At 43.7% G+C, this 17,773-nt stretch overlaps 2 protein-coding genes across 3 annotated transcripts in view; one reads left to right on the top strand and one right to left on the bottom strand.

Moving 5' to 3' along the window:
• The window catches only part of LOC118366027 (glucagon receptor-like), a 30,706-nt gene extending 27,951 nt beyond the window's left edge, over positions 1 to 2,755 (bottom strand). The window contains exon 1 of the mRNA XM_035748348.2: positions 2,442 to 2,755. Within this exon, the coding sequence (XP_035604241.1) occupies positions 2,442 to 2,519 (78 nt within the window). The 5' untranslated portion in view covers positions 2,520 to 2,755. The remainder of the gene's footprint in view (positions 1 to 2,441) is intronic.
• A 104-nt stretch (positions 2,756 to 2,859) lies between these two features.
• The window catches only part of cluap1 (clusterin associated protein 1), a 35,208-nt gene continuing 20,294 nt past the window's right edge, over positions 2,860 to 17,773 (top strand). Inside the window, exons 1-2 of one of the 2 annotated variants that reach the window (XM_035748325.2) lie at positions 2,860 to 2,982; positions 3,214 to 3,284. In XM_035748325.2, the coding sequence (XP_035604218.1) occupies positions 3,263 to 3,284 (22 nt within the window). In that variant the 5' untranslated portion in view covers positions 2,860 to 2,982; positions 3,214 to 3,262. Of the gene's footprint in view, positions 3,012 to 3,213; positions 3,285 to 17,773 lie in introns of both variants that reach the window. The other variant, XM_052488648.1, reaches the window with a different exon arrangement.

Below are 17,773 nucleotides of genomic sequence, written 5' to 3'. Positions count from 1 at the left end.
CTTTTAGATGTGTGTATTGTTGTGAATTGTTAGATAATACTGCACTGTTGGAGCTAAGAACACAAGCATTTCGCTACACCCGCAATAACATCTGCTAAATATGTGTATATGGCCAATAAAATTAGATTTGATCATTCTGAAACATGAGGTGATGTCGGCGGATGAATGGCACAACAATGGGCCTCAGGATCTCGACACAGTGTTTGTTGTCCGTAGCTTATGCCTGCCCATAACATAACCCCACCGCCGTCATGGGGCACTCTGTTCACAACTGTGACATCAGCGAATCACTTGCCCACACGTCGCCATACACGCCATTGTCTGCCATCTGCCGGGTACAGTTGAAATTGGGATTCATCGGTGAAGAGCACACTTCTCCAGCGTGCCAATGACCAAAGGTGAGCATTTGCCCACTGAAGTCTTCCAACCCCGAACTGGAGTCAGGTCAAGACCATGGTGAGGATGATGAGCACGCAGATAAGCTTCCCTGAGACGGTTTCTGACAGTTTGTGCAGAAATTCTTCTGTTCCACAGTTTCATCAGCTGTCCGGGTGGCTGGTCTCAGACGATCCTGCAAGTCAAGAAGCCGAATGTGGAGGTCCTGGGCTGGTGTGGTTACATGTGGTCTGCGGTTGTGAGGCTGGCTGGATGTACTGCCAAATGATCTAAAATGACGTTGGAGGTGGCTTATGGCAGAGAAATTCTCTTGCAACAGCTTACATTTACATTTTAGTCATTTAGCAGACACTCTTATCCAGAGCGACTTACAGTAGTGAGTGCATGCATTTGGGAATCAAAACCACAACCCTGGTGTTGCAAGTGCCATGTTTTACTAACTGAGCCACACTGAGCCACACTGAGCCACACCTTTCTGCAGTCTCAAAACATCTGTGGCATTGTGTTGTGTGATAAAAAAATGCACATTTTAAAGTGCCAGAGGTGCACCTGTGTAATGATCATGCTGTTTAATCAGCTTCTTGATTTGCAACACCTGTCAGGTGGATGGATTATCTTGGCAATGAAAAAATGCTCACTAACAGGGAGTAAACAAATTTGTGCAACATTTGAAAGAAATAAGCTTTTTGAGCATATGGACAATTTCTGGGCTCTTTTATTTCAGCTCATGAAACACGGGACCAACACTTTACATGTTGCGTTTATATTGTTGTTCAGTATAATATAGAAACAGCTGAGTGGGGACGCAATAAACTGGAAGCATCTGGTTTTCCTCTTCTCTGCTTTGCCCCTGAAAACTGGATGCTTGCTGTTTCTACCTACCTCGTTGAGGGTATAGAAAATAGAGCTCTTTGGCTACGCACGCCAGTGGTGGGTTTGTATGTTGAAATGAGAATGCAGAAAATATATTATGATGCTATTTTGCTTCCACTGGTCCTAGGGTCCCTGTTAAGGTCAACGACATCATGAACTTTACCCAGTACCAGGATTTTTTTTTGGCCCAAAACATTGGATATTCTAGCAAGACAATAACTCCAAGCACCTATCAAGGATCTGGAAAGATTCTGTACAGAGGAATTGTCTCCAACTCATAAAACATTTTAGATAAAGGCTTATTGCCATTATACTTGCAAGGTGGGGTATGGAAAAGGTATTGAAAACAGGGGTGTCAATCCTTTTTACACCTACCCTGAGAAAACAAAGTACCAATGAACAATAAAGTTACATTGTATTCGGGTCTATTCTACTGTATTTCACATGACTGTAACTTCTTTAAGATATTGTTTTTCAACTCAAAAGATTATAATAAGCGGTAATCACAACTTCAAACCCTTAATAATGGCATTACAACAGGTAAAGCAAAAGAACACCTATGGAGTCCGCACAGGTTCACATTTACAATGAGATCATTTGTTGATAAAAAGCAGGTGCTGCTGTAGTTCAGTAGTCTTACATTTCAGTAGGTTTCAGTAAATCAAACAAATTGTGATTGCAACTATACCATAAACTTTGTGAAATTGTACATACCATCAAGTGTGATACCAACAAAAGGTAAACAGAATAGAGCAAATGCACATAAATATAATTTATTCTATATACAGTAGAATTTTATTATATTTCTGCCCTCGCAAATACATTACATTTTCACAAGCAAATAGGTATATTTCTGCCCTCGCAAATAAAAAGGAATGATAATATTTTCATTGCAATGAAGGGTATTTATGCCGGTATATAATTTAATCAACAACAGATCCATTCTTAATTGCTGTAGTCCACCATCCATTATTATATATATATTTTTTTACAAGTGTCCACAATGTTCTTATATTGAAGAACATTGATTATATGCACGTCACATTAAAGTTTGCCCTCAGTAACCTACCTTTACAACATCAGCTATAAAGTAAGAACAGTTTAATACATAGCTAAACAAACATGGTACATAAAATAGAGTACAATATATAGAGTAGATAAAGATACTGTACCTTCAAGTAGAGATGCTGCCTCTTGTCGAAAGACTGGCGCTGAGATGCAGTGCACCTGTAGCAGTCCAGTGGCAGCATTATACATACAGAAAACTGCGTACGTACCACGAGTGCACCAATACCGACAGTTGATACCCGGTTGAAATATAATATTCTAGCGATTGAGGCCAATTATTTTAATGCATGCAATGTCAATTCAAAACCCCTATAATCTAAGCATAGAATTGACTTTATTTCAACCAACTATATAATTAACCTATGTAAGCTATTTGGCTATACAAAGCTGACGTGATGACAATTAAACTATGTCGACTATAAACTTTATTATTATAATAATAACGAAATTATCAGTTTTCCAGCTACAAACTTATTTTAGCTAAATTACGAGAATGCGTTCCATTAAAACCGCCAGGTTTGTCTCCTCTATGATTCCGTAGTATTGGATTCCATAGAGACGGGCAAGCATATTTTTTGTTGTTGCCAGATAGCTAACAAGCTATACCTCATAGAATAAGCTAACCAATCTAACACCCAAGATAAGGTATATCGTGTTTAAACTTCCTTGCTAAGGTATTGTGTGAACATTATGCAGCAAATATGATATCAACTAGGTGTATTGCTCAAAGTGTATAGTTAATGTAAATAGTTACATTACGGGCTGTCGTGTTAATGTAGTTGGCTAGCTAAAGTAACGTTAGTGATGATGCCACCACAGTTGAATCGTTGACTTTGGTAGCATAAGGCCGTATCTGATTTTTCTTAAATCTCTCAGGATCCAGAAGACTTCCTTGTGTGATTGAGTGCCACAACACGAACAAACGATGTCCTTTAGAGACTTACGAAGTAAGTAACGTTAGCTAGCTATTACCACAGGCAGAGGAGTTATAAATATCTTCGCTATTAATGTCTGTAATAGAGAGTAATAGTAATGGCGTCTTTTTGTAGGCACTAATAACGCGGATGCCCACCGTGGCTCGTTAGTTAATGCCATAGGGAATTTAATGGGGGTATGAGATTAAAGCCGAAAATAAGGTCTGGTAAACAAAGGCTTAAGAAATCACTCTTGTGAATTTTGAAGCTTTTGTGTAGCTACGTTAATGGAAACAAAGCACATATTTCTAGAAGCAAGTCGAAGTCTACGCCCCTTCGTTGGTCATTGGTCAACATGAGGGATTCTTCAATTGAATGTTTGTCATTCAATTATGACAACTTCGAGTTGTTTTCATGTATTTTTTTCCACTTGAGAAATACTATGAAAAAAAACTGCATCAAACATCTTAATTAGATGTAAAATTGCGCGACTAAGATCTCGACGGCAAAAACGTCGAATTGAATTACAGATTTCATAAATGATCTTTGATTAAGTCTGACTATTTTGAGGAACGGTGTATCAAGAAGGACAAACAGTACTATTGTTGCTTTTCCCCACTCGTTTTCCAGGTGAAGGTCTTTAATAAGGAAGTATGCATGCACACTCGTTCGGCTAGCTGTCAGCTGAACCGAAGAATGCACGAGCCTTAAACCTGTGTTAACCTCAGACCTTATTTTATCCATTGGTACCAATTTTATGCACATCATGGCTTCTGGGCCTGAGTGACAGGCAGTTTATTTTGGGCACGTCAGTTAGGTGGAAATTGAGAAAAAGATGACCCTAGCCTGAAGAAGATAACTACTTGAGTAAAAGTCTAAAAGTATTTGGTTTTAAATAAACTTAAGTATCAAAAGTAAATGTACTCGCTAACATGTACTTATATATAGGCAAAGCAGTTTTTTGTGCCAGGCCTACGCTCCAACTCTCAGACATAATTTACAAACTTAAAAAATACATTTTTATTTGTGTGTGTATATATATATTTATTTATTTATTTCACCTTTTTATTGAACCAGGTAGGCCAGTTGAGAACAAGTTCTCATTTACAACTGCGAACTGGCCAAGTTAAAGCAAAGCAGTGCGACACAAACAACACAGAGTTACACATGGAATAAACAAACGTACAGTCAATAACACAATAGGAAAAAATCTATATACAGTGTGTGCAAATGAGGTAAGATTAGGGAGGTAAGGCAATAAATATGCCGTAGTGGCGATGTAATTACAATTGAGCAATTAAACACTGGAGTGATAGATGTGCAGAAGATGAATGTGCAAGTAGAGAAACTGGGGTGCAAAGGAGCAAAAAAAGTAGTTAGGTGGGCTATTTACAGATGGGCTATGTATAGGTGCAGTGATCTGTGAGCTGCTCTGAAAGCTGATTCTTAAAGTTATTGAGGGAGATATGAAACCAGCTTCAGTGATTTTTGAAATTCGTACCAGTCATTGGCAGCAGAGAACTGTAAGGAAGGGTGGCCAAAGGAGGAATAGGCTTTGGGGTGACCAGTGAAATATACCTGCTGGAGCGTTTGCTACGGGTGGGTTGTGATATGGTGACCAGTGAGCTGAGATAAGGTGGGGCTTTACCTAGCAAAGACTTGGAGCCAGTGGGTTTGGCGACGAACATGAAGCCAGCCAACGAGAGCATACAGGTCGCAGTGGTGGGTAGTATATGGGGCTTTGGTGACAAAACGGATGGCACTGTGATAGACTGCATCCAATTTGCTGAGTAGAGTTTTGGAGGCTATTTTGTAAATGACATTGCCAAAGTCAAGGATCGGTAGGATAGTCAGTTTTACGAGGGTATGTTTGCGAGCATGAGTGAAGGATGCTTTGTTGTGAAATAGTAAGCCGATTCTAGATTTAATTTTGGATTGGAGATGCTTAATGTGAGTCTGGAAGGAGAGTTTAGAGTCTAACCAGACACCTAGGTATTTGTAATTGTCCACATATTCTAAGTCAGAACTGTCCTGAGTAGTGATGTTGGGCAGGTGCGGGCAACGATCAGTTGAAGATCATGCATTTAGTTTTACTTGCATTTAAGAGCAGTTGGAGGCCACGGAAGGAGAGTTGTATGGCATTAAAGCTGTCTGGAGGTTAGTTAACAGTGTCCAAAGAAGGGCCAGATGTATACAGCATGGTGTTGTCTGCGTAGAGGTGGATCAGAGAATCACCAGCAGCAAGAGCGACATCATTGATGTATACAGAGAAGAGAGTCCACCCAAGAATTGAACCCTGTGGGCACCCACATAGAGACTGCCAGAGGTCAGGACAACAGGCCTTCCGATTTGATCTGGGTAGGGGTATCCAGGTGGAAAGCATGGCCAGCCGTAGAAAATGCTTATTGAAATTCTCAATTATCGCGGATTTATCGGTGGTGACAGTGTTTCCTAGCCTCAGTGCAGTGGGCAGCTGGGAGGAGGTGCTCTTATTCTCCATGGACTCTACAGTGTCCTATAACTTTTTGGAGTTTGTGCTACAGGATGCAAATTTCTGTTTGAAAAAGCTAGCCTTTGCTTTCCTAACTGTCTGTGTATATTTGTTTCTAACTTCCCTGAAAAGTTGCATATCGCGGGGACTATTCGATGCTAATGCAGAACGCCACAGGTTATTTTTGTGCTGGCCAAGGGTTGTCAGGTCTGGAGTGAACCAAAGGCTCAATCTGTTCCTGGTTCTACATTTTTTGAATGGGGCATGCTTATTTAAGATGGTGAGGAAAGCACTTTTAAAAACATAACCAGGCGTCCTCTACTGACAGAATGAGGTATCCTCCCAGGATACCCGGGCCAGGTCGATTAGAAAGGCCTGCTCGGCTTCAATTTCATTACTACTAAAGAAAAACAAAGACCCCCTGGAATGTGGATCCTATCGCCCAATCTCGCTTTTAAACTGTGATTACAAAATCCTAGCTAAGCTTTTAGCCATCTGTATGGAAGGCTTGCTGCACCAAGTAATACACTCTGACCAGACTGGCTTTGTGAGAAATAGGCATTTATTTTTCAATATTAGGCGCCTTATGAATATACTGTACTCCCCAGCGTCGGAGGACCCGGAGGTGGTGGTCTCACTTGATGCCGAAAAAGCGTTTGACCGCGTTGAGTGGGATTACCTAACAGCTGCCCTTTATAGATTTGGCTTTGACCCCAAATTCATTGCGTGGATAAAGATTCTTTATTTTTCCCCCATGGCTTCGGTACGGACTAATAACTTGTCCTCTGACTATTTTCCCTTGCACCGCGGATCCAGACAGGGTTGCCCACTCTCCCCCTTGTTGTTTTGCTTTGGCAATCGAGCCTCTCGCCATTGCACTACGCTCTAATGATGCCATTCAAGGCATAATCAGGGCGGGCTGGGAGCAGAAAGTCTCGCTATATGCGGACGACCTCCTTTTGTTTATCTCCAACCCCGATACCTCATTGCCACATGCCCTATCTGTTCTTAAAAAGTTTGGATCAATCTCAGGGTACAAGCTGAATCTAGGCAAGAGTGAGCTTTTTCCGGTAAACAAGGCTGCTTTAAAGTGCTCTTTTACAAGTTCTCAGTTTAGGATTGTCCGGGATCAATTCACTTACTTGGGAGTAAAAGTGACAAGGAAATATTCAAATTTGTTTCAGGAAAACTTTGTTGCTCTAGCAGACAGATTGTTTCAATCTTTTACTTTTTGGAATTCGCTACCCCTTTCTCTTATCGGAAGGATTAATGTCATTAAAATGAATGTGTTGCCCAAATTTTTATATTTATTTCAATGTTTACCCATTTTTATTCCAAAATCTTTTTTTATTTCACTGGATCAAACATTCATGCATTTTATTTGGGATGGAACGGTACCATGGATTGGTAGAAAACATTTACAGAAGCCTAGGTCATTGGGGGGGGTTTAGCTCTACCAAATTTTCAGACATACTACTGGGCTGCAAATTTCAGAGCCGTTCTGTACTGGCTGCAGACTGATCCTACTGGCCCTAGACCACTCTGGGTCCAGATGGAGTCTGAATCGTGTAAACCTGCAGCACTTTCCTCTGTGCTGTGCTCGTCTCTCCCAGTGTCCCTAGGCAAAAGGTGTGTCAACCCAATTGTAAAGCAGTCTCTTAAAATTTGGAATCAGTTCCGTTTAGCCTTTAGCCTCCGAGGCTTTTCTCTATCAGGCCCAATCAATCAGAACATTTTATTTCCTCCATCTTTGAATGATGGGGCTTTTGGCATTTGGCACTCACTAGGCCTGTCCTCGCTAGCCCAATTATTCTTTGATGATACATTTGCCTCTTTCTCTCAGCTGCAGGAAAAGTTCAATCTCCCCCAATCCCACTTTTTCCGCTATCTCCAGACTAGAAACTTTGTCAGGGCTAACACACCTGGATTTCCCAATAGGCCTGTGAATACAGCTATAGAGAGCATCTTGGAGCTGAACAAGCTTCCTAGGGGCGCAATTTCAGATGTATATGCAATCATTCATGACTTACAGAACCCTTCTTTGGTGCCTTTAAAGACTCGATGGGAAAAGGATTTGGGGGAGGAACTTGGGGAAGACGCCTGGGAATCTGTGCTGCACAGGGTGCACTCGTCCTCTTTTAGCACTAGACACAGCCTCATTCAATTCAAGGTGGTTCACCGTATCCACTGGTCGGGGCCAAACTTGGAAGAATATTCTCTGATTTTGATCCTACCTGTGTCAGATGTAAAGTGGAACCAGCCACACTGTTGCATATGTTTTGGGGCTGTCATAAACTGTCAGGTTTCTGGGAATTAATATTTAAATGTTTCTCTGATATATATGACACTGTTATAGATCCGTCTCCCCTTACAGCCCTTTTTGGAGTACTGCCCTTGGGTACCCCCCTATCAAGAATCCAGTCGGACACTGTTGCTTATACAACTCTTAGCTAGACGGCTAAGACTACAGAACTGGAAGATGGCAGCTCCCCCATCTTATAAATATTGGGTGAGGGATGTGTTGTGCTCTCTGAAACTAGAAAAAATGCAATTCAATTCACGTGGGAACCCCAAACTGTTTGATGAGGCTTGGACTCCATTCCGGTCTTACTTTAAACAGTCCATCCTCTGATGGCATTCCAATTAATACTAAAATAAGTCTGTGACTTAAGGGTTGGAGGAGCCTCTCTATGTTTTTGCTGGGGGGTTGAAAACAAAAACTGTAATTTCTATATGCAGGAAATCCTATTTTAATAATGGACATGGTAAGAATTGACTACCAAAGTGCGAGTCATAATTCCCATGACACCTTCTCGCAAAATCTAAAAAGCGGTTCCTTCATTAATTTATTCCATAGGATATTTTTAGATTCACTTAAAATAATGTCTGTGTTTCGTCTAGGCTTACACCACATTGCCAATTCTGTAACTGTGTAGATATCCATAGGACAAGGTAACTCTGATCAATATTGGCAAAATATAAGTGAAGATCATTTTTTTTGTAGAGTGGATTTCTGAAAATATTTTGACAAACGTTACCTTATCCTACTGAGATTTACACGGGTATCAGAACGCTGGGGCGGTTTAAGCACGAAACACAGACCTTATTTGAAGTAGATCAAGACATTCTCTATGGAAGACATGAACGGTAAAATAACGAAGGAACCCCTTTCAAGTTCAGCCGCAAGTTATTACAGGAATTATAACGCATCGACTATTTCTCTCTAAACCATATACGTTTGACTATTACGAGCCTGCTGCTGTCTACCACCCCTCAGTCAGACTGCTCTATTAAATATCAAATCAAAGGCTTAACTATATTAAACACACAGAAATATGAGCCTTAGGTCAAATCCGGAAACTATCACCTCGAAAACGAAACGTTTATTCCGTTCCGTATTTTATCTAACGGGTGGCATCCATGACTCTAAATATTCCTGTTACATTGCACAACCTTCAATGTTATGTCATAATTACATAAAATTCTGGAAAATTAGTTCGCAAAGAGCCAGGCGGCCCAAACTGTTGCATATACCCTGACTCTGTGTGCAATGAACGCAAGAGAAGTGACACAATTTCACCTGGTTAATATTGCCTGCTAACCTGGATTTCTTTTAGCTAAATATGCAGGTTTAAAAACATGTACTTGTGTATTGATTTTAAGAAAGGCATTGGTGTTTATGGTTAAGTACACATTGGAGCAATGACAGTCGTTGATTGATTGTTTTTTTATAAGATAAGTTTAATGCTAGTTTGCAACTTACCTTGGCTTACTGCATTCGCGTAACAGGCAGGCAGGCTCCTTGTGAGGCAGGTGGTTAGAGCGTTGGACGAGTTAACTGTACGTTTGCAAGATTGGATCCCCCGATCCAACAAGGTAAAAAATCTGTCGTTCTGCCTCATTCTTAGGCCGTCATTTAAAATAAGAATGTGTTCTTAACTGACTTGCCTAGTTAAATAAAGATTAAATAAAGGTGTAAAAAAAAAAAAAAAATTTAAAATAATAATCTGCAATATTGGCGCCCAAAAATACCGATTTGCGATTGTTATGAAAACTTGAAGTCTGCCCTAATTAATCGTTCAACATCTAGTTGAGAGCCTTGCGTCTTCCAAAACACGGCCCAGCCAAGCTGCACTGCTTCTTGACACAAGGCACGCTTAACCCGGAAGCCAGCCGCACCAATGTGTCGGAGGAAACACCGTACACCTGGCGGCCGTGTCAGCGTGCATGCACCCGGCCCGCCGCAGGAGTCGCTAGAGCGCGATGGGACAAGGAAATCTCAGCCTGCCAAACCCTCTCTTACCCCAGATGACGCTGGGCCAATTGTGCGCCGTCTCATGGCTCTCCCAGTCACAGCCAGCTGTGACACAGCCTGGGATCGAACTCTGGTCTGTAGTGACCTGAGGCGCCACTCGGAAGGCCCCAGCAAATTGATTTTAACTAACAATTGGTCATCCAAAAAATGCGGCCCTCAATTGAATGTCAAAATCCCGATTTTGGCCCCTGAGCCAAACAGTTTGCCCACCACTGGTTTAGTGAGTCCACCAGATCAGAGGCCGTAGGGATGACCTGGAATGATCTCTTGATAAGTGTGTGAATTAGATAATTTTCCTGTCCTGCTAAGCATTAATATTGTTACTTATTCTCTTGCTCTTTTGCACCCCAGTATCTCTACTTGCATATCATCATCTGCACATTTATCACTCCAGTGTTAATGCTAAATTGTAATTATTTCGCCTCCATGGCCTCTTTATTGCCTTACCTCCCTACTCTTCTACATTTGCCCACACTGTACATAGATGTTTCTATTGTGTTATTGACTGTACGTTTGTTTATGTGTAACTCTGTGTTATTGTTTTTGTCGCACTGCTTTGCTTCATCTTGGTGGCCAAGTTGCAGTTGTAAATGAGAACTTGTTCTCAACTGGTTAACCTGGTTAAATAAAGGTGAAATATATATATATATATACATATATATATATATATATATATATATATATATATATATATATATATATATATATATATATATATATATATATATATATATATATATATATAATATGCTAATTTCTGTTTTTTAAGACGACAAGCTGGCGAGCTCTATAGAACAGGGGTTCCCAAACTTTTTCATTCAAGCCCCCTTCCAGCATTGGGGAACATCTTGCGCCCTTGCCATATCTATTTCTATTGGCACAAGCACTGTTCATGACACAAACTGTTCACACCCCTCTTGTTGGCTGAGTGAACATTCTGCAGGTTCAAAGCTTGTTTCCTACAATTCTACACATTTTGTTATGGGGGGCAGAGAAAATGTTCCTATTTTAAAGCATATTTTCTTGCAATTCTCTGCATTTTGCCAGGTCTAATGTGTATTCATTAGAGTGTTATAAATAAAGGTATGCAATGACTGACATGACAAGAGAAACTGAATATGCATTACCCGATTTCAAAAGTGCACCTTGTGCATTGTACTATTACAACTTTCTAGAGTAAATTGAAAGCCAAACTGAGTTTCTTAAAAAAAAAAATATATATACAGTACCAGTCGAAAGTTTGGACACACCTACTCATTCAAGGGTTTTTCTTTATTTTGACAATTTTCTATATTATAGAATAATAGTGAATACATCAATACTATGAAATAACAGATATGCAATCATGTAAACTCAGCAAAAAAAGAAACGTCCTCTCACTGTCAACTGCGTTTATTTTCTGCAAACTTAACATGTGTAAATATTTGTATGAACATAACAAGACTCAACAACTGAGACAGAAACTGAACAAATTCCACAGACATGTGACTAACAGACATGGAATAATGTGTCCCTGAACAAATGGTGGTCAAAATCAAAAGTAAGTCAGTATCTGGTGTGGCCACCAGCTGCATTAAGTACTGCAGTGCATCTCCTCCTCATGGACTGCACCAGATTTGACAGTTCTTGCTGTGAGATGTTACTCCACTCTTCCACCAAGGCAACTGCAAGTTCCCAGACATTTCTTGGGGGATTGGCCCGAGCCCTCACCCTCCGATCCAACAGGTCCCAGACGTGCTCAATGGGATTGAGTTCCGGGCTCTTCGCTTTCCATTGCAGAACACTGACATTCCTGTCTCGCAGGAAATCACGCACAGAACGCGCAGTATGGTTGGTGGCATTGTCATGCTGGAGGGTCATGTCAGGATGAGCCTGCAGGAAGGGTACCACATGAGGGAGGAGGATGTCTTCCCTGAGATTGCCTGCAATGACAACAAGCTCAGTCCGATGATGCTGTGACACACTGCCCCAGACTATGACGGACCCTCCACCTCCAAATCCATCCCGCTCCAGAGTACAGGCCTCGGTGTAACGCTCATTCCTTCGACAATAAACGCGAATCTGACCATTACCCCTGGTGAAACAAAACCCGCGACTTGTCAGTGAAGAGCACCTTTTGCCAGTCCTGTCTGGTCCAGTGGCGGTGGGTTTGTGCCCATAGGTGACGTTGTTGCCGGTGATGTCTGGTGAGGGCCTGCCTACAAACCTTCAGTCCAGCCTATTGCGGACAGTCTGAGCACTGATGGAGGGATTGTGCATTCCTGGTGTAATTTGGGTAGTTGTTGTTGCCATCCAATACCTGTCCCACAGGTGTGATGTTCGGATGTACCGATCCTGTGCAGGTGTTGCAGTGGCAGACCACGTGTAACGAGGACGATCAGCTGTCCGTCCTGTAGCGGTGTCTCACAGTACGGACATTGCAATATTTTGCCCTGGCCACATCTACAGTCCTCATGCCTCCTTGCAGCATCTCTAAGGAACATTCACGCAGATTAGCAGGGACCCTGGGCATCTTTCTTTTGGTGTTTTTCAGTCAGTAGCAAGGTGTCTTTAGTGTCCTAAGTTTTCATAACTGTGACCTTAATTGCCTACCGTCTGTGACCGTACCATAGATGCATGTTCATTAATTGTTTATGGTTCATTGAACAAGCATGGGAAACGGTGTTTAAATCCTTTACAATGAAGATGTGTGAAGTTATATGGATTTTTCGAATTGTCTTTCAAAGACAGGGTCCTGAAAAAGGGACATTTCTTTTTTTTGCTGAGTTTATTTGGGCTGCAATCTGAAGTTTATTTAACTCTAATGAATTTATCCTCTACAACAGAGTTACCTCTGGGTCTTCTTTTCCCGTGGCGGTCCTCACGAGAGCCAGTTTCATCAAAGCGCTTGATGGTTTTTGTGACTTTTCCAGAAGCTACTCCTGTGTTTTCTTGGCTGTGTGCTTAGGGTTGTTGTCCTGTTGGAATGTGAACCTTCGTCCCAATCTGAGGTCCTTAGCGCTCTGGAGCAGGTTTTCATCAAGGATCTCTCTGTACTTTGCTCTGTTCGTCTTTCCCTCGATCCTGACTAGTCTCCCAGTCCGTGCTGCTGCAAAACATCCCCACAGCATGATGCTGCCACCACCATTCTAGACCGTAGGGATGGTGCCCGGTTTCTTCCAGATTTGACACTTGGCATTTATGCGAAAGAGTTCAATTTTAGTTTCATCAGACCAGAGAATATTGTTTTTCATGGTCTGAGTCCTTTAGGTGCCTTTTGGCAAGCTCCAAGCTGGCTGTCATGTGTCTTACTGAGGAGTGGCTTCCGTCTGGCCACTCTACCATACAGGTCTGATTAGTGGAGTGCTGCAGAGGTGGTTGTCCTTCTGGAAGGTTTTTCCATCTTCACAGAGGAACTCTGGAGCTCTGTCAGTGACCATCAGCATCTTGGTCACCTCCCTGACCAAGGCCCTTCTCCCCAATGGCTCAGTTTGGCTGGGTGGCCAGCTCTAGGAAAAGTCTTGGTGGTTCCAAACTTCTTCCATTTAAGAAAGTTGGAGGCCACTGTTTTCTTGGAGACCTTTTTTTGGTACCCTTCCCCAGATCTGTGCCTCGACACAATCCTGTCTCGGCGCTCTACGGACAATTCCTTGAAACTTTTTCTTTCTCGGACATGCACTGTCAACTGTTGGATCTTTTATATAGACTGTTATGTGCCTTTCCAAATCATGTCCAATCAATTGAATTTATCACAGGTGGATTCCAATCAAGTTGGATATACATCTTAGGGATGATCAATGGAAACACGATTCACCTGAGCTCAATTTTGAGTCTCATAGCACAGGGTCTGAATACTTGACTTATTTAAATAAGTTATCTGTTTTTAAATGTAATACATTTGCAAAATAAATTACAAAACCATTTTCACTTTGTCATTGTGGAGTATTGTGTGTAGATTGATGAGGAACACATGAAATTTAACCTAACAAAATGTGGAAGAAGTCAAGGGGTCTGAATACTTTTCGAATGCACCGTATTTGTATCATACCTGAGTTCTTTGAGGTTTGTCTTTTAGAAGAGCACAAAAGGCACATGTAGCGACAGCGAATTGTCCCAGCTCCATCGATTTCCATACAATATCGATGTGAGTGATTGAATTTACGCTCACTATTGATTACAGTGGAACAAGATTCGAGTGGACGCTGGGCAGACGTTGGCGTGTGTACAGTTTACAAGGTACAAATTTAGCAAAATACAAGTAATCTGAACCCAAGTGTGCCTAAAGTCTGCACCCCTTAACTTTTTTTTTTCACAAAGTGAAAAGAAAGAAGGCTGTTTTTAGAAAATCCACCCCAAATCATCCATTCTGTTTACAACAAGGCTGTTAAGTAATACTGCAAGACAACACAGCAAATAAATATACTTTCTGGCCTAAATTTAAAAACTAACATTTAACATTTAACATTTAACATTTAAGTCATTTAGCAGACGCTCTTATCCAGAGCGACTTACAAATTGGTGCATTCACCTTATGACATCCAGTGGAACAGCCACTTTACATTTACATACATTACATTTAAGTCATTTAGCAGACGCTCTTATCCAGAGCGACTTACAAATTGGTGCATACACCTTATGACAACCAGTGGAACAGCCACTTGCATCTAAATCTTGTTGGGGGTGAGAAGGGGGGTGAGAAGGATTACTTACCCTTACCTACCCTATCCTAGGTATTCCTTGAAGAGGTGGGGTTTCAGGTGTCTCCGGAAGGTGGTGATTGACTCCGCTGTCCTGGCGTCGTGAGGGAGTTTGTTCCACCATTGGGGGCCAGAGCAGCGAACAGTTTTGACTGGGCTGAGCGGGAACTGTACTTCCTCAGTGGTAGGGAGGCGAGCAGGCCAGAGGTGGATGAACGCAGTGTCCTTGTTTGGGTGTAGGGCCTGATCAGAGCCTGGAGGTACTGAGGTGCCGTTCCCCTCACAGCTCCGTGGCGAGCACCATGGTCTTGTAGCGGATGCGAGCTTCAACTGGAAGCCAGTGGAGAGAGCGGAGGAGCGGGGTGACGTGAGAGAACTTGGGAAGGTTGAACACCAGACGGGCTGCGGCGTTCTGGATGAGTTGTAGGGGTTTAATGGCACAGGCAGGGAGCCCAGCCAACAGCGAGTTGCAGTAATCAAGACGGGAGATGACAAGTGCCTGGATTAGGACCTGCGCCGCTTCCTGTGTGAGGCAGGGTCGTACTCTGCGGATGTTGTAGAGCATGAACCTACAGGAACGGGACACCGCCTTGATGTTAGTTGAGAACGTCAGGGTGTTGTCCAGGATCACGCCAAGGTTCTTAGCGCTCTGGGAGGAGGACACAATGGAGTTGTCAACCGTGATGGCGAGATCATGGAACGGGCAGTCCTTCCCCGGGAGGAAGAGGAGCTCCGTCTTGCTGAGGTTCAGCTTGAGGTGGTGATCCGTCATCCACACTGATATGTCTGCCAGACATGCAGAGATGCGATTCGCCACCTGGTCATCAGAAGGGGGAAAGGAGAAGATTAATTGTGTGTCGTCTGCATAGCAATGATAGGAGAGACCATGTGAGGTTATGACAGAGCCAAGTGACTTGGTGTATAGCGAGAATAAGAGAGGGCCTAGAACAGAGCCCTGGGGACACCAGTGGTGAGAGCGCGTGGTGAGGAGACAGATTCTCGCCACGCCACCTGGTAGGAGCGACCTGTCAGGTAGGACGCAATCCAAGCGTGGGCCGCGCCGGAGATGCCCAACTCGGAGAGGGTGGAGAGGAGGATCTGATGGTTCACAGTATCGAAGGCAGCCGATAGGTCTAGAAGGATGAGAGCAGAGGAGAGAGAGTTAGCTTTAGCAGTGCGGAGCGCCTCCGTGATACAGAGAAGAGCAGTCTCAGTTGAATGACTAGTCTTGAAACCTGACTGATTTGGATCAAGAAGGTCATTCTGAGAGAGATAGCGGTAGAGCTGGCCAAGGACGGCACGCTCAAGAGTTTTGGAGAGAAAAGAGAGAAGGGATACTGGTCTGTAGTTGTTGACATCGGAGGGATCGAGTGTAGGTTTTTTCAGAAGGGGTGCAACTCTCGCTCTCTTGAAGACGGGAGGGACGTAGCCAGCGGTCAGGGATGAGTTGATGAGCGAGGTGAGGTAAGGGAGAAGGTCTCCGGAAATGGTCTGGAGAAGAGAGGAGGGGATAGGGTCAAGCGGGCAGGTTGTTGGGCGGCCGGCCGTCACAAGACGCGAGATTTCATCTGGAGAGAGAGGGAGAAAGAGGTCAGAGCATAGGGTAGGGCAGTGTGGGCAGAACCAGCAGTGTCGTTTGACTTAGCAAACGAGGATCGGATGTCATCGACCTTCTTTTCAAAATGGTTGACGAAGTCATCTGCAGAGAGGGAGGAGGGAGGGGGGAGGATTCAGGAGGGAGGAGAAGGTGGCAAAGAGCTTCCTAGGGTTAGAGGCAGATGCTTGGAATTTAGAGTGGTAGAAAGTGGCTTTAGCAGCAGAGACAGAGGAGGAAAATGTAGAGAGGAGGGAGTGAAAGGATGCCAGGTCCGCAGGGAGGCGAGTTTTCCTCCATTTCCGCTCGGCTGCCCGGAGCCCTGTTCTGTGAGCTCGCAATGAGTCGTCGAGCCACGGAGCGGGAGGGGAGGATCGAGCCGGCCTGGAGGATAGGGGACATAGGGAGTCAAAGGATGCAGTAAGGGAGGAGAGGAGGGTTGAGGAGGCAGAATCAGGAGATAGGTTGGAGAAAGTTTGAGCAGAGGGAAGAGAAGATAGGATGGAAGAGGAGAGAGTAGCGGGGGAGAGAGCGAAGGTTGGGACGGCGCGATACCATCCGAGTAGGGGCAGTGTGGGAAGTGTTGGATGAGAGCGAGAGGGAAAAGGATACAAGGTAGTGGTCGGAGACTTGGAGGGGAGTTGCAATGAGGTTAGTGGAAGAACAGCATCTAGTAAAGATGAGGTCAAGCGTATTGCCTGCCTTGTGAGTAGGGGGGAAGGTGAGAGGGTGAGGTCAAAAGAGGAGAGGAGTGGAAAGAAGGAGGCAGAGAGGAATGAGTCAAAGGTAGACGTGGGGAGGTTAAAGTCGCCCAGAACTGTGAGAGGTGAGCCGTCCTCAGGAAAGGAGCTTATCAAGGCATCAAGCTCATTGATGAACTCTCCGAGGAACCTGGAGGGCGATAAATGATAAGGATGTTAAGCTTGAAAGGGCTGGTAACTGTGACAGCATGGAATTCAAAGGAGGCAATAGACAGATGGGTAAGGGGAGAAAGAGAGAAAGACCACTTGGGAGAGATGAGGATCCCGGTGCCACCACCCCGCTGACCAGAAGCTCTCGGGGTGTGCGAGAACACGTGGGCGGACGAGGAGAGAGCAGTAGGAGTAGCAGTGTTATCTGTGGTGATCCATGTTTCCGTCAGTGCCAAGAAGTCAAGGGACTGGAGGGAGGCATAGGCTGAGATGAACTCTGCCTTGTTGGCCGCAGATTGGCAGTTCCAGAGGCTACCAGAGACCTGGAACTCCACGTGGGTCGTACGCTGGGACCACCAGGTTAGGGTGGTCGCGGCCACGCGGTGTGGAGCGTTTGTATGGTCTGTGCAGAGAGGAGAGAACAGGGATAGACAGACACATAGTTGACAGGCTACAGAAAAGGCTACGCTAATGCAAGGAAATTGGAATGACAAGCGGACTACACGTCTCGAATGTTCAGAAAGTTAAGCTTACG

This window comes from Oncorhynchus keta, chromosome 3 (assembly GCF_023373465.1).
Source record: "Oncorhynchus keta strain PuntledgeMale-10-30-2019 chromosome 3, Oket_V2, whole genome shotgun sequence".
In the NCBI taxonomy this organism is placed as follows: Eukaryota; Metazoa; Chordata; class Actinopteri; order Salmoniformes; family Salmonidae; genus Oncorhynchus; species Oncorhynchus keta.
Note: the sequence above shows the minus strand (reverse complement) of the source record. Positions and strands in the feature narration are given on the sequence as shown.